Source organism: Phacochoerus africanus, chromosome 6, assembly GCF_016906955.1.
Source record: "Phacochoerus africanus isolate WHEZ1 chromosome 6, ROS_Pafr_v1, whole genome shotgun sequence".
In the NCBI taxonomy this organism is placed as follows: Eukaryota; Metazoa; Chordata; class Mammalia; order Artiodactyla; family Suidae; genus Phacochoerus; species Phacochoerus africanus.
The window spans coordinates 19,237,949-19,260,780 of NC_062549.1; the positions used below are offsets into that span (position 1 = coordinate 19,237,949).

At 40.1% G+C, this 22,832-nt stretch overlaps 1 protein-coding gene across 1 annotated transcript in view; it reads left to right on the plus strand.

Moving 5' to 3' along the window:
- The window catches only part of TAF2 (TATA-box binding protein associated factor 2), a 107,766-nt gene extending 101,565 nt beyond the window's left edge, over positions 1-6,201 (plus strand). Inside the window, exon 28 of the mRNA XM_047783353.1 lies at positions 5,996-6,201. Coding sequence (XP_047639309.1) covers positions 5,996-6,127 — 132 coding nt within the window. The 3' untranslated portion in view covers positions 6,128-6,201. The remainder of the gene's footprint in view (positions 1-5,995) is intronic.
- The last annotated feature ends 16,631 nt before the right edge of the window (positions 6,202-22,832 follow it).

Genomic DNA, 22,832 nt, shown 5'->3' on the forward strand with positions numbered 1-22,832 from the left:
AAACAGCAAGGATAAAAAAGCTGGAATCAAAAGAGCTGAGTGGCTATACAAATATTAGACAAAAGAGATTTTAAAACAAAGTCTCTGTTACCAGAGATAAAGAGAGACATTTTATAATGATAAAAGGTTCAATCCATCAGGAAGATACAGCAGTTATAAATGTATATGTACCTAACAACAGAGCTCAAGGATATATGAAGCAAAAATGGAGAACTGAAGGGAGAATTGGACAATTCAGTGGTAATAGCTGGAGATGTAAATATCCCACTCTCAATAATGCATAGAGCCACCAGGTAGAAGATAAAGAAATAAAGACTTGAACAACACTATAAACCATCTACATCTAGTGACTATCCTTGGAACATTACACCATTAGGTTGCATACATATTCTTCTCAAGTGCACATGGAACATTCTCCAGGATAGATCATATATTCAACCATAAAACAGCCACAATACATTCATAAGGATGGAATTCATACAAAGTATGTTTTCTGAACACAGTGAAGTTAAATTAGTAATCAGTAAACATGAAGAAATTTGGAAACCCACAAATTGGTGGAAACTAAATAACAAACTCCCAAATAATCAATGGGTCAAAGAGTAAATCACAAGGCAATTTAGAAAATACTGTGAGATGAATGAAAATGGAGGCTCACAAAACTTATGGGATACAGCTAAACATTGCTTGGAGGAAAATTTATATCTGTAAATGCTGATATAAAAAAGAAGAACTCATATCAATAATTTCATCTTCTAAACTCGAATCAAGCATAAAGAAGGAAATAAAGATTGGAACATCAATTAAGGGGAAAATAGAAAAACAATAGAGAAAAATCAAATTAAACGTTGGCTCTTTGCAAAGATCAACAAAGTTGATGAATCTTTAGCTGGACTGACAAAGGGGATAAAACTTCAAATTACTAAAATCAAAAATAAAAGAGAAACTGTTACTACCAAGCTCCCAGAAATGAAAAGGATTGTGAATATCGAAAACATTATGCTAAATGAAAGAAACCATTTACAAAAGACCACATGTTGTATGATTTCATTTAAATTATATATCCAGAGAAGGCAAATCTCTATATAAAGAAAGTTGATTAGTGGTTGCCTTGGGCTGAGTTGGGGCACGGGGAAGATGAGCCACTGCTAATGGATGCAGTTTCTTTCTGTACTGATGAAAATATTCAAAATTTATAGTGATGATGGTTGCATAATTCTGAATACATTAAAAGCTATTGAATCTTTTTATTTTTTGAAGTTTTATTGAAGTATAGTTGATTTACAATGTGATAATTTCTGCTCTTCAACAGCGTGATTCAGTTATACATATACACATCCATTCTTTTTTAAATTCTTTTCCCATATAGATTATCACAGAATATTGGGTAGAGTTCCCTGTGCAATATATATATTGACTCTGTTGGCCAGTCATTCCATATACCACAGTGTGCATATGCCAATCCCAAACCCTGAATCCATCCCTCCCCCGACCTGTCCTCTTTGGTAACCATAAGTTTGTTTTCAAAGTTTGTAAGTCTGTTTCTGTTCTGCAGATATTTCATTTGCATCTCTTTTTTTAGATTACACATATGTGATATTGTATGATGTTTGTCTTTCACTAACGAAGATGTGTTACATATATATGATGGTGTATTACTCAGCCATAAAAAAACTTTAAAAAAGAATGAAATAATGCCATTTGTAGCAACATGGAGGGACCTGGAAATTATCATAATAAGTGAAGTTAGTGAATCTTACTCTTTAAATGAGTGAAGTATATGATATGTGAAAATATTTCAATAAAGTCATTATTAAAAGGGGAGGGGTGCTAAGAGAATTATACCTGTCAGCTTACAAAGATAATTATGGGGAAAAGCTAGAGAAGTATTTGTCAATAGATGGGATCATAAACTAGGAAAGGAAGAAGATTAGCAATATGCAGAATAGGAGGCTTTTGGTAGAGAAGCCACGTGGTTGGAAATATGACAAGTAGAAAAAGAGAGTTGAGGAGTGGGAGGGAGGATAATGGGTGTTAGGGATTTGAGGAAATGCAAAATATTCTCCTACAGCACTTGCAAATGATCACCTGCTTGCAATGCTTTAAGTTGCATGTCTTCCTCTTTGCAAACTAGAAAAATTCATATTTGATTTAACATCTACTTATGTCCCAGAAGGCAAACTTACTGTTCAATGCTTTAATGCAGCCAGTTGGAATAATGGTTGCCTAGTCTCTGTGATTGCACCAGATCTTGCTTTTCACCTCAAGGAGAGAAAGTCCTAGAAATTTGATAACCTCAAAACATTTTCATGCAAAGATGAACCAAGATTTTAAAAACTCCTATGTTGCAATATGAATTTTAAAATTATAAATCAAGAAGTTCCTATTGTGGCTCAGTGGGTTAAGAACCTGACATAGTGTCCCTGAGGATGAGAATTCGATCTCTGGCCTCTCTCAGTGGGTTAAGGATCCAGCGTTGCTGCAAGACATGGCATAGGTCACAGATGCAGCTTGGATCTGATGTAGCTGTGGCTGTGGTGTAGGCTGGCACTGCAGCTCCTATTTGACCCCTAGCCTGGGAACTTCCATATGCTGCAGGCACAGTTGTAAAAAGAAAAAAATATATAAATCAAAAAAATTATAAAATTATAAAAATTATAATTAGAAGTCAAAGTATATTCCTATGATTTGACCTTTGTTGAAATTTATTTAAAGTAAAGGCATTGATTGGTCTGCTCTTCTGGGGTGGTTTTGCTTTAAAAACTGTTCAGCAATTCCATTTTTGCGAATTCTGTTCTAATTGAGTCAGCTGAACAGTGATCGTGTTATACTTAATTCCTTTAGTTTTGTAGTTTCCACTTCCAAGGGGACTTGATTTGTTTGATTGATATGTTCCAAGGGAAATGGAAGAGTAATTTAAACCCTTTATCACAAAGTGGTGATTAAAGAAAATCATGGGGACATGTTTACAAGCCTTGGTTTAATATAATCATTACCATACATTGAGTAGTGAGATAAGTGCTGGGGGTATGAAGATGTGAAGGTGAATGAGATAGGATAGTCCCTTGTCCACAAGGAAATTGTCATCTCAAGGGATGGGTTGTCCTGGAAACAAGTACTTTCAATAAAATGTGGTTGTTGGATGGAAGCCGGGATGCTCTGTGACAAAGAAGAGGGCGCCAGACAGTTAGTGGTGGGCGGGGATAGTGGAAAAGAGAGCTTAGTCAGGTAGAGCTTCTCAAAGGAGGACAAGCCAGATTTCAAAAATGTGTGTTTGAGGAATTCCCTGGTGGCATTGTCGGTTAAGATCTGATGTTATCACTGCTGCGGCTCAGGTCACTGCTGTGGCACGAGTTCAGACCTTGGCCTGGGAATTTCCACATGCTGCAGATGCAGCCCAAATTAACGTGTATGATGCAGAAACATACACACTTTCCTTTTCCTTTAATATACACATTAATCTTTATTATACAACAAATAACATTTTAGAACAATTTTTAAAGAAATCATTCCAGTGATACACATTTTAGTCAGGAATTTCAAAAAAGGGACAGACATCCTACAAAAAACAACTTCAGCAAAAGATGGGCATGAGATGTCAGGCTTCAGCAACACTTGGACTAAAGGAGTTAAATGATGTCATCTCTCCACCCTGTGGTTCTGCTTGCTTTTGTGTGTTGGCCTCATTTCCTCCTTTTGCAGATAGGGCTTATGACACGGACCTGAGGCAAAACGGATTCACGAATTCCCAGCTTAGCAACCCCAATTAAAAAGCTTTTCTCTTCTACCACTAACATTCAATTCTCAGAGGAAGTCCTATGTAGCAATGCTCACCCATTCCAGGCCCTACTTGGATCATGTGCTCATCCCTGGACCAATCAATGGGCCAAAAGGATAGGGTATGGAGGACTCATCAGCCTGAGTCACATTTGCACATCTGGTAGAGGAAACACTGTCTAGGCTGAATCACCAGAACCCAGAAATGATGTAGGGTCAGGACGTTTCTTAAGGGTAAAGAGGAGTTCCTTGAACAGAAGAAGAGAGCAGATTAGAATAGCTACCTATAGTAAAGACTGCTAATTATCCTTCAATATCTATTCTTCCCTTTCTCATTAAATTACCACCCCTAGTGTTCTAGCTATGTATGTGTCCACTCAGTTCAAAGGCATGTTTCTGACTCATTTGCAGCCAGGTGTGGCATTTGACTAAAGCTGAAAGTGAATGAATGTATGTTGGATTGTTGTGTGCCAACTTCTGAAAATCTTTTTTAAAAAATAGCTGTTCAGAGAAGAATCCAACTAGCATCCATGAGGATGCCAGTTTGATCTCTGGCCTTACTCAGTGGGTCGGGGATCCAGCAATGCCGTGAGCTCTGGTATAGGTCACAGATGTGGCTCAGATCCCACATTGCTGTGGCTGTGGTGTGGGCTGGCAGCTGCAGCTCTGAATCGACCCCAACCCTGGAAACTTCCATATGCTGCAGGTGCGGCCCTAAAAAAAGTAAAAAAATTTAAAAATGGCTCTTATGTACCCTTTGCCTCACTTTTCTTCTTAGATTTTTCCTCCCTTTCTTTTGGAATGAAGACATGATGGCTGACTCTCTACCTGCCATATTGAACAAAGAAGCAAGGGCTACACCCTAGATTCCCTAAAAATCTAGTGAAGTGGAGCTGCCATACCTTCTCTGGACTACTTCTTTCCAAATGTTTAGGTTAAAGAGAAATAAATGTCTGCCTTGCTTAAAGCACTGTGTTTGACAAACACACATCACAATTCTCTTCAGAGCAATTTAATACTTTCTACCTAATAACGTTGCTTCCTCCAACCTGAGTTATGGTCTTAAGTCTGAATAAATAGTGCAGCGCAGTTATTTATTTAGTCAACAAATATTCCTTGAGACCTACTATGTGCCAGTTCTGAGCATCTGGGGAAGCAACAGGAAACTAAACTGTTTGGTAGTCCAAGAATCTTACATTTTAGAGGAGACAGAGAAGTGAAAGAATAGATACACAATTTATTTTTTTTTATTTTTTTTATTTATTTATTTTTTTGTCTTTTTGCCATTTCTTGGGCCGCTCCCACGGCATATGGAGGTTACCAGGCTAGGGGTCTAATCGGAGCTGTAGCTGCCAGCCTACGCCAGAGCCACAGCAACGCAGGATCCGAGCCGAGTCTGCAACCTACACCACAGCTCATGGCAACGCCGAATCGTTAACCCACTGAGCAAGGGCAGGGACCGAACCCGCAACCTCATGGTTCCTAGTCGGATTCGTTAACCACTGCGCCACGACGGGAGCTCCTAGATACACAATTTATAAATGGTGTTAACATGCTAAGAAAACTGAAGCATGGTTAAGGAGACAGGACATGGAAGTGCTAGCTAGTATTATTCCATGTACGACGGTATAGGGGAACAGCTCTCTGATGAAACATTTGAACAGTGACCTGAATGAGTGGAAGGAGTCATGGTTAATTTTAAGTGTCAGCTTGGTTTGGTCACAGGATCCCAGATGTTTGGTTAAACATTATGTGTGACTGTGAGAGAGCTGTGGATGAGGTTAACATTTGAATCAGTAAACAGTAAAGCAGACTGCCCTCCCTAATGTCGGCACAGCTTTATCCAACTCATTGTGTAAAATAAAAGGCTGCATAAGAAAGAATTCTCTCTCTCTCTACCTGGCTCTCTTCTAGTTGGGACATCACATTTCTCTTGTCTTTTTTTTTTTTTTTTTCCCTGCTTTTTAGGGCCACACCTATGGCATATGGAAATTCCCAGTCTAGGAGTTGAATTGGAGCTGGAACCGATACCTTACGCTACAATCACAGCAACAAGGGATCTGAGCTGCATCTGCAACTTACACCACATCTCACAGCAATGCCAGATCCTTAGCCGACTGAGTGAGGTCAGGGATGGAACCCGAATCCTCATGGATACGAGTCAGATTCATTACTGCTGAGCCACAATAGGAACTCCCAGATTTCTCTTGTCTTTCAGACTCGGACTGGAATGTACAACATCAGCTCTCCTTGGTCTCCAGATCTTGGACTTCTCAGCCTCCACAATCACGTGAGCCAATTCCTTAGAGTAGATCTCTTTTCGGCAAGGGAAAAAACAGAAGGCAAATAAGTTTAGAGCAGTGTTTCTCAAACATTTTAGTCTCAGGATACTGTTGCACTCCTTAAAAGTATGGCAGATCCCCAAGAGCTTTGGTTATATGGATTCTATCGATTTTTGTCATATTAGTAGTTAAAAATGAGAAACTTTAAAGCATTCATATTGATTCATTTAAAGTTATAAAGTAAACATATCACATGTTAATATAAGTAATACTTTTATGAAAATAACTATATTTTACAAAAAAGGTAATGAGCAGGGTAACATCGTTTTGCATTTTTTGCAAATCTCTTCAATGTCTGGCTTGCTAGAGGGCAGCTGGATTCTTATAGCTGCTTCTGCACCGTGTGAGTTGTAGTATGTTGTTTCGGTTTTAGCATGTGAAGAAAATCACGCCTTACACAGATACATGGTTGGAAAATAGAGGAGTATTTTAACCTCTTCAGATATTTGTGGTTATTCTTCTTTGATGTGACATCAAATCTCAGCAGGTGATAGTCTTTTACAGGGTAGTTGCAATGTGGGATCTGAAACTATTCCAACAAAGTGTTTTTTCTCTGTACCCCATGAGAAAATAGGCATGAAAACAAACATGTTAGGATAAAAATAATCTGGACCTCCAGACCCCCAAAAGGGTGTCAGGAACTGCCGTTTGAGAACCATCCCTTTTGAGTGTAGTAATTAAGGAAATGATGGGCGAAGGTGTCATCAGAGAGTACATGTCAGGCTGTGATGACGATCTGGAAATTTATTCTGAGTAAAATGTGGAAGTCCCTGTAGGGTTTTGAGTGGAGAAGTGACTTAGTTTAACGTTTAAGAAGTTCACTCTCTGTGAATAGACTGCAGGGCATGTGGGTGAAACGGGCCAGCTAGGAGACAGTTGCAGTCATCCAGGTGAGACGTGACAGTTTGGACACAGAGGACAAGGTAGAGGTGGTCTGGCTTGCCAGAAAAACAGCTCCGAAACAATAGAAATGGAAGCCTACTTTTGCCCGATGTCATTTTGCCACTGTATGAACGTTGATTAAATGCATTTAAGCAAAAATCTGTATTTCCCTTTGTGATGCTTCTGATCATTTACAAAGCCTTTTTTTTTTTTTGGCTATTTTAGGGCCGCACCCTTGGCATTTGGAGGTTCCCAGGTTAGGGGTTGAATTGGAGCTGTAGCCACCGGCCTATGCCACAGCCACGGCAACGCGGGATCTGAGCTGATTCTGCAGCTTACACCACAGCTCATGGCAATTCCAGACCCTTAAGCCATTGAGCAAGGCCAGGGATTGAACCTGCATCCTTATGGATCCTAGTTGGGTTCGTTACCAGTTAGCCACAACGGGAATGCCACAAAGGCTCTTGATGTCTCAAAAAATCAAAGTATGTCAGAGCATGAAAGAACCTTTGTCAATCATTTCTAAATTATTCTCTAAGGAGTCATAGGGTCTCTGTGAAGATAGTATGCCAGTAATTATATAAATTAAATCTGTAGGGTAGCTCTTCAAGGTCCTCATCTCTGACTCACCCTGAGCATCTTCACCTTCATCTGTTTTATTAATAGATTCTTTAAAAGATTTTATTTAGGGAAAGCATTCTGGGGATAAAAAAAAATCTGTGAATCACCCATGGCACTCTTCTTGGCGGAGTCAAAGTTCAGCCTCAGAGTCCTTCTCGACATAGTGTTCCACTCGTCTACTAGCAACAGGCCAGAATTGTCACTTCAGATGAATAATACTTGCTATTCCTCAGATGAGTCCAAATTCGGTACCTCATCACACAACCATCGGTTCATTTCAGTGCCCGTCAGTCTGACTTTACTAGTTTCTACTTCACACCCAGCCTGCTTTCATGGCTGTGTAGCTTTCAGCCATGGAGAGATCATATAATGATCAAGCTAAAGACATATTTGTGGAGTGTAAGGGGTTGACAACTCAAATGCCTTTAGAGGACAAGTGAGCAGCAGGCAGAGTAGAGGCTAAGTGGGAAGACAGGTGGGCTCAGAAGTGTGGATGTCTTGATTAAAGCATTCAAATTCAAAGTTTTTAAAAATTCTGCCAAACAGTAAGTCAACAAAACAAAAACATTCCCCAAGCTTTATGGACTTTTTTCCCCTTTGGAAATCTCAAATGAGTCCATTCTTCAGAGGTGCCATGACTTGAGAGATTGCTCAGCTTCAGGATTTGGCGCTTCGATTTTAGAGTCAGACTGACCTGGTTTGTTTCCTAAGACCGCTGTTGACTAGATGTGTGATCCTGGAAATAATGACTTCTGTAAGCCTCCATTTCCTCACCTCCACATCCACAGGAAGCATATGGCCCAGGGCCTGGTACATCAAGTGCTCGATAAATGTAGCTGTTTGCGTTGCTATTGGATAAGGTCACATACAACTAGTTTGCTGCAAAGCTGGAAGATTCCCCATGGTCCTGAAATTATACATTGAGAAAGTCTATGACCGACTTCCAGTCTCTGTGTACGCGTGCGCATTACTGGATGGTGCTACTACAACAGAAAGAAGAACAAAATTTGAAAAAGAGGAGACCTGGACAAGGGTATGAATTAAGGGGTGGTTTGTGGCATGACACAAGCTTCCCTTAGCCTGATGTTTCTTAGGAGCATCTGTTTTGCCTTAAGCATGGGGTCCCTTTAGGGAATGTTTTTAAAGGAAGTTGATCTTTGCTCAGGTTTCCCCCAGTGCTGCCATGTGGTTCGGCAGAGGCCAGTGGCATTCAGAGTTTGTGCACAGGCAGCTCTGCCTCCTGGGAGCACCGATTTACTGACAATGAACATGGACTGAATGGCTGTCAGGAGGGAACAATTTTCTGTCAATTCAAATCTAGAACAGATTTGAACTAATGCCCTGGAATTAAAAAGCCATCTTGCCTCTAGTTGAATAGGGAATGAAGTTTGCAAATGTAGTCTTAAGCATGTTGCTTAGATGGGTTTTATGTTGCAGTATGCCCTTCTCAAGCATGTTAAACACTTTATGAATATCTGTTGGCTGTTTGGGTACAGTATGGATTTGATTAAATTTTATTCACAATTCTGGGGAAATGTTTTCCCTGACATATCCATGGAGTGTAGGTTTTTGGTACTTAAAAAGAAATGCTTTTATAGAGGGTCCACTCCATCAATTCAGGGCCTTGGGTCATGCAAGCTAATCTCTCTCAATTAAATAATTTTTAATGTGTTTAAGGGAAGGAGGCGGCATGGTGTGATGGCAAGAGTATGGGCGTCGAAGTCAGGAGGACAAATCCCTGCTTTCTACTTTTTAGGTCACTTAAATCTCTCTGAATTCTCTTTCTTCATCTCTTAAATGGGCATAATAACATCTCCTACTCGGGACAGGGCTATTAGGAGATTTACACTGCTTAATGGATGTTGAGTACTTAGCTCAGTGTCTGGGAATTAGTGGGGGCTTCTCAACACCACATCACCACCCTCTACTCTTTTACCAGCCTTTGACAAGCAAAGCTAATGAATCACGTTTGTACAGCCTGAATTGGCAGTGCACACATTAGTGCCTTCAGTTTCAGAAGAGCCACCTTCAGTAGTTTTCTTATCATATGACAAGTGCCAAAAGGTAAGTCTAACATAATTGAGGGTAGCGTCTTTTCCCTTTGCTGGGCTTTCCAGTGATCACTGATATTCTGCATTGGAAAAGAATAAAATTAAAAAAAAAAAGAAACTGCAAAGGAAATCCATAACTGGTGATGCCACACAGATCAGGCTTTGATTCACAGCTCTGGGAGGTAGATCCTGGGATGGGAGGCACCTTCAGCATGGGCTTAAGTCTCCTGAAAAACATTGAGAATTAGGGAAGTTTGAGGAGTTCCCATCATGGCCCAGCAGCAGTGAACCCGACTAGTATCCATGAGGACTCGGGTTCAATCCCTGGCCTCGCTCAGTGGGTTAAGGATCCACCGTGACCGTGAGCTCTGGTGTAGGTGCAGACATGGCTTGAATCCCGTGTTGCTATGGCTGTGATGTAGGCCGGCAGCTGCAGCTCTGTTTTGACCCCTAGCCTGGGAACTTCCAAATGCCACAGATGCTGCCCTAAAAAGACAAAAAAAGAAAAGAAAAAAAAGAAAGAAAGGGAAGCTTGAGATCTCTGGTCAGATAGTAGAAATGCCAAAGGGCCAGGCACGGTGGCTTCCTCAGGGTTCCTGGGACCCAGACTGCCCTGGAGGAGCACCAGCCCTGGGCTCCTCTGCGAGGCCTGGGGCCTGGCTTTCTGCGTTCATCTTTTCTGCTTGATGGGGCTGCACCTGCAGTGATTTGTGAGCTGGTACCTCTTTAACTACCCAGCTTGGCCCTCCCTCACCTGCTGAAATGCTCATAATTGCCTTAAGTGCCCACTTTTCTTTTGTGTGAAGGTGTTTCTTTAAACCAACCATCCCTTTGTCCCTCATTAAAAGAAAAATATTTCCAGGAGAGTTTCACAGTTCTTACCTCGTTTGCTGAGTCAGATTGCTGGTTTCCAGTGAGACAGTTTGCTGAGGGTGAAGATGAGGACACAGGTCTCATGAATTACAAAAGAGGAGGATATGGTACCTGCCACAGGATTCTGGAAGGTCTTTCAGCAAGTATGATTTAAGCACATCTATCACAAATCCTACCTAGACTGCTTATTAAAAATTCAGATTTCTGTGCCCCACCAAGTCAGGCTTTCAGGGACAAGACCAGGGAATCTGAGTGTTTAACAAACACTTGAGTGATTTGATCATAGTTTTGAGAGTCGCGGCCCTGGAGAATGTGTGTGGAGTTTTAAGCAGCCAAATGTATGATAGATTTACATAATTGACCCTGAAGACAAAATCCATGTACTTTTGACATTTTTGTAGAACATATCCTAGTGCTAGTTTTCCACCATGTGAGTGGTGCCGGCACCAGCTGGCTGAAATGGAGAAGTGGGAGCAGAAGGAGGAATCATCTATCTCATCCCCTCTATATACTCATCCTTAGTCCCCGCTAACAAAAGCATCGCTCCCAGGTAGAAATACACAGGTCCTTTGACCCCGGTTGTGTTCAGTGGAGTACCACTCTGAGCGTACCTGAACTGTTTTGTTTGGAGCTTCAAAGCAGGGGAGGGGTGGGGGGAGAAAAAGCATTATTTAGTAGCTCCCCTACAAGATCATCAGTCCATGACAAAAAATCTCCAGTGAGCGAGGATGGCCATAATCTGTTGTAACTCAGAAACGTGCTAAATCCCATTTCAATTTTGTAGGACCAGTTTGCATATTCCGTAAGTAGTGACCTTTTGTTTTGTTTTGTTGTTTTGGCAGAGCTGAAGGAAAACTATAATGGGGGCTATTTTCCATACTTTTGCCATAAATTTTTATTTATCCAGCAGGAAAGAAAAAGAGCAGTAAATTGAATGTTCCGCTCTTAAGAAAGACACATGTAAGGAGGAAGGAAACTCACAAGGCTTTTAATGACATCATTTACAAAAGAAAGTCCTTAGAAACCCTCAGTGCTGCCAGTAGGACTTGACTGGTTGGTGTCTGAAGGAAATTAATTGATTCCTGTTTTTGTGCATGAGTGGAAAGGGCATTAGACGTAATGAATAGTGCTTTTACCTTGACGCCTATCCTCCAAACTTGCAAACAGAAATAAATGCCCTGAAGTATTTTCTGAGAGAACCAATTTAACTAGGTGAAGGGGTATCTCTGGTAGTCTTTGTTTCTGGTTGGAAAGGAAGGATTTTTGTATGTTAAAAACAGGGTTTTTTTTTAGGAAAGTAGAAATGGAAGTATTTTTGTATCTTAAAATTTTTTTTTTGTCTTTTTTTTAGGGCCACACCTGCTGCATATGGAGGTTCCCAGTCTAGGGGTCTAATCAGATCTGCCAGCCTACACCACAGCTCATGGCAATGCTGGATTCTTAACCCACTAAGGGAGGCCAGGGATTGAACCTGCATCCTCATGGATACAAGTCAGATTTGTTTCTGTTGAGGGGAACTCCTTAAAACTTTTTTAGTAAATTTTTTTACTACTTACAAAAATGCTGAGGTTTGAATTGGGTAACTGCTCATGAATAGTTTGCCTGGATGACTCTATACATTGTGGGCTTTCTTACAGTTGTTGCTTCTACTTTTCAAATTAGTCAAATCAAGGTCATATCAAAGGCTGCACCATTTAATTTCATAATAGCTGTGAATGTATTGAGCATTTACTTTATGCCAAGCATTATACTATACTAGAAGTCTGATTTTATAAGAGATCAAAAGAGGTGGCATTCTAATTTTTATTTGTCAGATAAGGAAACTGAGACTTGAAGATGGCCAAAGTTAACCCTCCCCCTCAATAAGCAGTGGAAGAGCTGAGACATGAAATTAGACCATGTGATTCCAAAGTATATGGAGTTAATACACCTCTAAGCTCGTAGTTTACTGCAGTACTTTGCTGTGGGTACTCGCATGCACACCCACACGTGTGTGTGTGTGTGTGTGTGTGTATGTGTGTGCACGTGCACAGGGACACACGCACACACACACACACGGATGATTATTCCTTAGGGACCAAATATTCCTTTATTTCCTTTTATAGGGACCAAGTCCAAGAGAGAGAGGATGTTAGAAGCTGAAACAAAGATGTTGCCACTTGGGAAAATAGATCAGGGCTGTCAGCCTGCTGATACTCTTTCAGATCATTTTGGTGTTGCATTTTAGTTTTTTCTTTTGCCAACTCTGTATGTTCTTATGGGCAAGTGGTAATGTCCTTGATGCTGGGTCTTCTCATCTGTAAGATTGTGTTGGATCAAATAACCATTAAATTCTCTCAGTTTCTAACATTCTGTATGTATGGTTCCTGCTTTCAAGAAACTTGCAGTCTTGGAATTCCAATTGTGGCTCAGCAAAAATGAACCCAGCTAGTATCCATGAGGACCTGGGTTTGATTCCTGGCCTTGGTCAGTGGGTTGGGGATCCAGCATTGCCATGAGCTGTGGTGTAGGTCACAGAATCGTTTCAGATCCTGCATTGCTGTGGCTGTAGAGTAGGCTGGCAGCTGTAGCTCTGATTTGACCCCTAGCCTGGGAATATCCATATGGTGCAGGTGCGGCCCTAAAAAAAAGAAGAATAAGCTTGCAGTCTTGAAGGCAGGTGTAAAAATGCAAGCAATCCATGATATGCAAACAGAAGTTCAAGTGATTGAGTCAAGTGAATGTCCTCAAATGGTCTTGAGCCAAGGAATGCATACAGATGACACAACGCTGGTGTCATCTGAAAAGATTTCCCAAGGGGATAAAACTTAAACTGGGCTTTTAAAAAATTCAGACCATTGGACTCACAAAAATTTACAAGTTGAATTCATGCTCTTTGTAATGAGTACTACAGGAGTACTGAAGTTGAAGAGTAGCCAGGATGGGTAGGGAAAAAGACAGAATCCTTGCCCTAGTGTAGTGTGGTTTTTTACTTCGCCGTACTCCTATTAACATGTCCTATAAAAAAAAAAAAAAAAAAAAAGAAAGGGAGTTCCCGTCGTGGCGCAGTGGTTAACGAATCCGACTAGGAACCATGAGGTTGCAGGTTTGGTCCCTGCCCTTGCTCAGTGGGTTAACGATCCAGCGTTGCCGTGAGCTGTGGTGTAGGTTGCAGACACGGCTCAGATCCTGCGTTGCTGTGGCTCTGGTGTAGGCTGGCGGCCACAGCTCCGATTCGACCCCTAGCCTGGGAACCTCCATATGCCGCAGGAGCGGCCCAAGAAATAGCAAAAAGACCAAAAAAAAAACAAAAACAAAAAAAAAACCCAAAAGCAAACATGTCCTATACATTGTGGCTGACTTTATATCACGTCATTATCACTCACTCTTGGCACTTTCAAGTGGTCTGGAATCCTTGATGACACTTCTAGACTGTCATACCTGGCACAGTGCCTGCACTGACAATGCACTTAGCAAATAATTGGTTAAATGAATGTTGTTGTATTTTGGAAATGTTCATTCATCCATTTAAACAACAACAACAGCTTGATTGAACACTTGATGGTCCAAGCACTGCATGCAACGATTACAGTGAGATAGATCCACAGTCCTATGGAGATGTGTTCCTAAATGGCTGAAATGCAAAGAAGGGAAGAATTCCTTGAGGGAAATTTTGTAATTGAGACCCTTCCAATTCGGATTGACTAGAAGGAAGTGTGCAAGAATATTTTCAATTCAATAAAATATACAGAGAAGACACAGAATGGGCATTGTGGCCCCAAATAACTAGGAGTATTTTTTTTGGCCTATCAGTTCCTCAGCTCTCAAAGTGGATTAGTTCTCTTAGGCCCTGGATGTTGACTCATAAGTTTCCTCCATTATTCCAGCATCTTCTAAGGCTATATATAAGAGATTTAGTTCACTTCATAGCTTTGGAGTAGAAGTGTGTCTAATTCTAGAAGAACCCAGAACATGTATGGAAAAGATATAATACAAGTGTTTGTTCTCATCACAGACTGAATAAGAACTCAGACGGAAATGCTGAGCTGAGATTGAGGGGGAGAGTAGAGGAGAATAAAAAAAAAAATCAGGCTAGTTTTTTTCATTTTCATTTATCATCTCCCAGAGAAATAAACACAGAAAGTCCAGGCTGGAGATGATTCCATTTTTAAGTTAATTCATCCATTTTACAAACACAAACGGAGTGTTTATAATATCCAAGGCAATGTGCTAAGCTCAGAGACCCAGGGACTCATCATTTCTGTAAATCTGAGACAATGTTCAAAGTATATTAGTTTATTATAACTTCCATCACAAAGCACCATAAACTGAGTGAATTAAACAACAGAAGTTTATTTTTTTCACAGTTCTAGAGGCTAGAAGTCTAAGATCAAGTTGTCAGTAGCAGTGTTTCTTAGGAGATCTTTCTCCTTGGCTTGCCAATGGCTGCCTTTCTGTGTCTTCACATGGTCTTTCCTCTGTGGTGCCTGTGTCCTAATCTCCTTTTCTTAAATGACACTGGTCATATTGGATTAGGGCCCATCCATATATCATCATTTGACCTTCTTTACGCCTTTAAAGTCCCTGTCTCCAAATAGTCACATTCCCAGGTCCTAGGGGTTAGCGCTTCAACATAATAATTTTTTTTTTTGTCTTTTGTGTTTTAGGACTGCACGCATGGCATATGGAAGTTCCCAGGCTAGGGGTTGAATCAGAGCTGTAGCCACTGGCCTATGCCACAGCCATAGCAATGTGGAATCCAAGCCACATCCGCGACCTACATCACAGCTCATGGCAACTCCAGATCCTTAACCCACTGAACAAGTCCAGGGATTGAACCTGCATCCTCATGGATGCTAGTTGGGTTCATGAAAACCAATGACTCATGATGGGGACTACCAATATATGAAAGTTTTTTAATGATTTTTATTTTTCCATTATAGTTGGCTTATAGTGTTCTGTCAATTTTCTACTGTACAGCAAAGTGACCCACTCTTACACACACATATATATTTTTCTCACATTATCCTCCATCATATTCCATCACAAGTGACTAGATATAGTTCCCTGTGCCATACAGCAGAAATCTTATTGCTTATCCATTCCAAATGCAATAGTTTGCATCTATTAACTCCAGACTCCCAGTCCATCCCACTGCCTCCCTCATCCCCCTTGGCAACCACAAGTCTGTTTTCCAAGTCCATGTGTTTCTTTTCTGTGGAAAGTTTCATTTGTGTCATATATTAGATTCCATGTCATATATTAGATTCCAGATATAAGTGATGTGACATGGTATTTGTCTTTCTCTTTCTGACTTCACTTAGTATGAGAGTCTCTAGTTCCAACCATGTTGATGCAAATGGCATTATGTTGTTCTTTTTTATGGCTGAGTAGTATTCCATTGTATATATATATCACATCTTCTTAATCCATTCATCTATCGATGGACATTTAGGTTGTTTCCATATAACATATGAATTTTGAGGGGACACATTTCAGCCCATAACATGAAGCTTCAAAGTTCAGCCTCAATTCAGGAAACAGGGGAAGCTTGGGGGTGTTTATTTTATTAAAGTTTACCTTGAATAGGTAAAGAAATATAGGTTCTTGTAACAAAATGCAAACCAACTTGAAGAATCCAAAGCATTAAAATTTTCCACTCAGTGTTTCATTGTTTGATAAAGATAGTGGCTTTTCAATTTTTTGGCACTAAACTATGTTAACCAGCCTTGACTGTTTTGTTTAATAAGTCCTTAGTTACAGCCTAGAGTTGACGTAGAATATTTTGCTCTGGAAATGTGTACACATTGTACAAGCTTTAAAAGAGGAAAAAACATGGTACTTTGCTGGCTTTAGGCTGAGATTTGCTATAAAGAGGATTTCAGGGTGTTAAAAGAGGGGATGGATGATGCTAAATCATTTTCTTCCAATGGACATAGACAAATTGTTTGGACTTGGATAAAAGGAAACATGTTGACTTGGGATCAAGGGGAACAATGTGACATTAAGATTGTTGGTTATGCTTATCAACAGGAACTGCTCTGCTTGTTAAAAACACTTCTGTTCCCATTGAGGTCATTTTCATTTATGACCTTAGTCATGACATATAAAAGCCTTGCAAAAAAGATGAAAGATAATGCAAAATTCCATCTCTGAGCCAATTTTGTTATTAACACAGTGTAAGAACTTAAAAAAAAAATCCTTGGAATTCTCTTGTAGCTCAGCACATTAAGGATCCGGCATTGTCACTGCAGCAGCTTGGGTTGTTGCTGTGACTCAGGTTCAGTCCCTGGCCCAAGAACTTCCTCATGCTACAGGCATGAAAATCCTTATTTTATGCGTGGAATATGGGATTGGGGTTTATATATATATATATATATATATATATATATATATATATATATATATATATTTTTTTTTTTTTTTTTTGCTATTTCTTGGGCCGCTACCGCGGCATATGGAGGTTCCCAGGCTAGGGGTCTAATCGGAACCGTAGCCACCAGCCTACGCCAGAGCCACAGCAATGCAGGATCTGAGCCGTGTCTGCAACCTACACCACAGCTCACGGCAACGCCAGATCGTTAACCCACTGAGCAAGGGCAGGGACCGAACCTGCAACCTCATGGTTCCTAGTCAGATTGTTAACCACTGCGCCACACCGGGAACGCCCTGGGGTTATTTTAAATAGTGCAACTTAAATAGATTTTAAATCTAGTAATGCTATTGACTTTATTTTTTTTCCCATCAAGAAAGAATAATTTTCACAATGCATTCATAGAATAGTTGAACACTATGAGATATTTTAAGGCTTTTTTGTCAACTCCCTTATCTTACAAGGTGAAGAACCTGAGGTTAGCTGATGTTGCATATCTCCCTTAAGATCATCCTATGAATTAGTGAAAGAACCAGGATTTAACCCAACTGAATTTAAGTCCCTCAACTCCCTATTTATTTAGCTACAGAGTCACAGAGCATTTGTGCTAAGGGAGACCTAGGAGGCTATTGAGTCAAATCCTCCTGTTGTAATTGATTAATACATTGTTTTTAATTAAGTTATTTGTGGGCCCAAAAAGTGAGATTATCTGCTAAGGGCACAGAGAATTAATGGCAGAGCCTGGAACTAGAACCACATCTTTACTCTCATAGTCTCTAGAGCCCTCCTTCAGCGTTTCTTTCAGGGTTTTCTGAGTGTATACTGTGCACAGATCTAGTGAACGGAGCCCTGGCTCTTTATCTCACAGGGGAAGGGAGCATGGGATTTGGGGCTCCTTTTCTGGGAATCTTTATCTTCCTTTTGCACAGAAGGATGATGGGACAGAGCTTAGAGATTCCAACAAGAAACTAGCCAAAGTTTTAGTTTTACTTAAGTGCAATGGGTCAGTTGAAGAATATATTTATCAAGTGGTCAAACTATTGAGTTTGCTGGTATGCAAGGATGAAAAACAAAAAAGCCCCAGAAAAATGCACTTTTTCTGTGCTTTCTCCCTCATCCATGCAAGGAAACTAGATATAAACACTCCAAAATATACCTAAAAATACACTATGCATAAAACTTTCCTACTCACATACTAGGTAATTCCTTTATATTAGTCTTAGGGACATGCCTCCTCTCCTCTTCTAAGCTGAAACTTCCTGGAAGTAAGACTGTATCTTAGTCATTCCTAACTACAGTATTTAGCATGCCCAATACCAATTTAACTTAATGAACTTATATTTAACAATATAAGAAAGATTTCATAATGCACAAGATGTCATGAGGCATCTAGACCCAACTGTGGGAAATGGGAAATAAAGGAAGTAGCTTAAATAGGTAGAAGTCTTTTCCACCCCACATTCTGTAGGCAGTAGCTGGCGCTCCATGGTGCAATTGGCCCATATACCTTCTGTCTCATTACACTGGTGGGTATGGCTTCCATTCCAAAATGAATGCTGGAACTATAGCGATAACATGCAAATTCTAGCCAGCAGGAGGGAGGGCAGTGCTGAAGAATGATAGGCCCCTGTCATTTAAAGAATACTTCCAACTTTGTTGTACAGAAGAAATTATCACAACCCTGTAAATCAACTATACTTCAATAAAACTTTAAAAAAGAATACTTCCAAGAAATTGCATGTCTCACCCCTGCTTATATTATATTAGTCAAAACTTAGTCATGGCTCAAGTGTTTAATCTACAAAATTTATAAACACCGCCTACAGCTCAATACAAAAAAACAAACGACACCATCAAAAAATGGGCAGAAGATCTAAACAGTTCTCCAAAGAAGACATATATATGGAAAAAGAAAAAGCACATGAAAAGATGTTCACCATCTCTAATTATTAGAGAAATGCAGATCAAAACTACTATGAGTTACCACCTTACACCAGCCAGAATGGCCATTATCAAAAAGTCTACAAACAATAAGTGCTGGAGACAGTGTGGAGAAAAGGGAGTCCTACTACACTGTTGCTGGGAATGTAAATTGGTGCAACCACTGTGGAAGACAGTATGGAGATTCCTCAGAAAACTAAAAATAGAATTCCCTCTTGATCCAGCAATCCCATTCCTGGGCATCTATTCAGAGAAAACCATGACTCGAAAAGATACATGTACTCCAATGTTCATTTCAGCCCTATTCACAATAGCCAAGACGTGGAAACAGCCTAAATGTCCATTGACAGAGGAGTGGATCAAGAAGATGTGGTACATATACACAATGGAATATTACTCAGCCATTAAAAGGAAAGAAATAACGGCATTTGCAGCAACATGGATGGACCTAGAAATTATTATGCTAAGTGAAATTAGTCAGATAGTGAGACACCAACATCATATGCTATCACTTACATGTGAAATCTAAAAATAGGACAGAATGAACTTCTTTGCAGAAGAGATACTGACTCACAGACTTTGAAAAATTCATGGTTTCCAAAGGAGACAGGTTGGGGGTGGGGGATGAGCTGGAGGTTTGGGATGGAAATGCTATAAAATTGGGTTGTGATGATCCTTGTACAACTATAAGTGTAATAAAATTCACTGAGTAATTTTTAAAAAGTTTAGTCATGGCCATAGCCAGCTGCAAAGGAAGCTGGGAAATGTAGTCTTTTTTTTTTTTCCAGAGGACTACAGGAATTTAGTTACTGAATTACTGAATAGCAGGGATTCAATTACTGAAGGAGAGAGAGGATAAGGGATAAAACTGGCAGGATCTGACACAACCCCATGCTCCTGAAAGAAATGTTTCACTGCAACATATCAGTACTTTTTCTTTTTTAATTAGGAGAGGGTCCATGATCTCTATCTTATGATTAAGATTGTAGATTTAAGAATAAACGGATCTGAATGTACTCTGTCTCTGCCAATTACTGCATGTGTGTGATTTTGGTTAAGGAAGTTAACTCATGGGATTGTTGGAAGAATTAAGCCACAGTCCTGGCACATGTGCAGTATGCAATAAATAATGGTGTTTATTGCCATTTTTTTCTTACTAATTTCCCTGTTGAGAAAATATATATCCAAAAACATGTCTAGTAAAAGATACACTATCCATCAGCTGGAGGATGCATGCCTTGGAAGCTGCAGTCACAAGAATGCCAAAACAAGGAGTTATTTTTTCCTTCTAATTGTTCCGGAGAATTGTCGCTGTGAATATTCTGTATATTAGAATATGTATTCTGTATATTCCTTTTGTCCCATGGGAAATGCCATTACTGGTAGCATTCTCTGTGTTTGGAAGCCAGGTGTCGCGGATAGAAATGACATACAGGAATCCCAGAATCTTTAAATGTGTTCTCATTATAAATATGTCCAAAAAACATATCTTTTTCCCATATTGAGGAAAGCTATAAAGTTGATGGTACCCTTTCCAGCCAACTTCATTGGTTGGTTGGTAGGTTTTGGATTAGTTGAGCAATGAAGTTCAGCACCAGTTATTTACCCCTTGGTGTTTCTAGACTCTTTTTTAACAGAGACAAATAAGTTATAGAACCACTTGCAATGACCTCAACCCGGAAAAAACAACTCTGTAGAACAAATATTCACTGAGTACTTGCTATGTGGTAGGCACTGTGTTGAGCACTGAACATTACTGAGGTCTTGTGGAAGAGACAGAATCCAAGAGAGGAGATGATATCCAGAGAAAGAGTAATGATGACATAAGCTCTCAGGTCAAGAAAGTTTGCATATTCATCCCTCTGCAACATAGCTGGAAATGAATACATATGCAGAACTCAGGATGCAAACATTTCTGTTGAAGGATGAGCAGGGAAAATATAGATATTTTCATTGTTGTCTTTCTTTTGCCACTTATTTTTTTAGTTAAATTTTATTGGAGTATAGTTGATTGACAATGTTGTTTAAGTTTCAGGTGTACAGCAACATGAATCAGTTATATATGTACATACGTCTGTTCCTTTTCAGATTCTTTTTTGCCTCTTATTTTGTGACCTCTGTTAGTTTAGTTACCATTTCCTGGGCACTTACTATTGCCAGGAAAGAAGCCAGTACAGTCTGGCTGATTTACAGGAAGGAGGTCGGTAGCTTAACATTGTACCAGTACAGTCATGGGTATAGTGATTATGTTTTGCATGACAGTCAGAATTTGTGAAAGGAATCCAGCACTGATTTCCTAATAGAAGTTACTAGGAAACTATCATCTGAAGCATATGACATTTTTTAGTTTATAGGCATTTAAATTACTATAATCTGACTTGGAAGTTAACACAGTGGAAACAGGATGGTGCTTTAAATGCAAGACAGTCTTGCCTGTAAATCTAGCTGCCTCCTTAGCTTCTTGGTGATGGTGTAAGGGTTAATGTCTGTTAATCTCTGTTTCCTCTTCTGGGGGATTTTCGTGAAGATTAACTGGAATGATATATGCAAAACACTAGTGTATTTCCTAGTGTGTATTAGAGACTTAAATATTAATTTGTCATCTTCTCCTCTTCTCTCCCCACTTCCTCCCCAAATTGCTCTCACCAACTGCAAAACTGCGTGGGCAGCTTTAGCGCAAGCACCTTGTCAGCGCTGGACATTGCTGACTATTCATCCTTTCTTCGTACTCTCTCCTATTGTTTTTCACGTTGCCACTGTCTCTTATTTTCTTCCTGCCTTCACAATTCTATCCTTCACAGACTCAGCTCTCCCTAGCAGCCCTTTAAAGACCTGTGTTCTCAGAGTTCCTGCTGTCCTGCATTGGGTTAAGGATCTGGCATTGCCACATCTGTGGTGTAGGCTGCAGCTGTGGCTCAGATTTGATCCCTGGCCTGGGAACTTCCATATGCTGTGGGTGTAGCCAGAAAAAGAAAAAAGGGGAAAAAAAAAAGACCCACGTTATCCTTCCATCTTCAGCATCCTCTTACGTACTTTATTTACTTATTTGTTTTTTAAGGCCACACCTGTGGCATATGGATGTTTCCAGGCTAGGGGTCAAATCAGAATGCACCTGCTGGCCTACTCCACAGCTCACAGCAACATCGGATCCTTAACCAATTGAGCAAGACCAGGAATTGAACCCACATCTTCATGAATAATAGTCGGGTAACCTACTGAGCCACAATGAGAACTCCCCTCCTCTTACTTTACACTCTCTTCCTTGGCAAATCAATCTATTTCATGACTCCAGCCACCACGACTTTCAATCTGCTGGAGACTTCTAAATCAACACCTACTGCCCTCTTTGCTGAATCTCAGTTCTATGTTCCCAACAGCCTGCTTTCTGTCTTCTTCTGAATGTTTCAGGAAGTTCAACATATTAAAAAAAACTTTCCCCCCCCCTGCTATGTTTCTTCTCTCAGCTAATTTATGGCCATCCACCAAATTAGCTCTTTCTTTTCTATTTGGCCTAGTCTTCCCTTTTAATCAGTTTGGTCAATTTGGTCTGCAGAATTTCCCCCATATTTTCCTTTCTCCACTACCACAGCTCTAGTTCAGGTTTACTTCACCTCTCTTCTATATATATATATATATATATAATTTATTTATTTTTTTGGCTGCACCTGAGGCACACGGAAGTTCCTGGGCCAGGGATCAAACCTACACCACAGCAGTGACGATGCCTGGTCCCTATCTGCTAGGCTACCAGGGAGCTCCCAGCCTCTCTTCTACTATGGATAAGCACACTAGCCTCCTAATTGGTTTCCCTGCATCTATTATTGTTCCTCCTCTAGTCCCTCTGTCAAAATTATGATGGGTCTTATGTCAGTATCTTCTCTCCTGTTTAACTGTTTTCAATGGAGAAATTTTGGCTAAAACAGTAGCAGGAAGCTGTTTCTACCCCAATTCTATCTTATAAAACCAAGTGGAAAAAAAAAAGAAAAGAAAAAT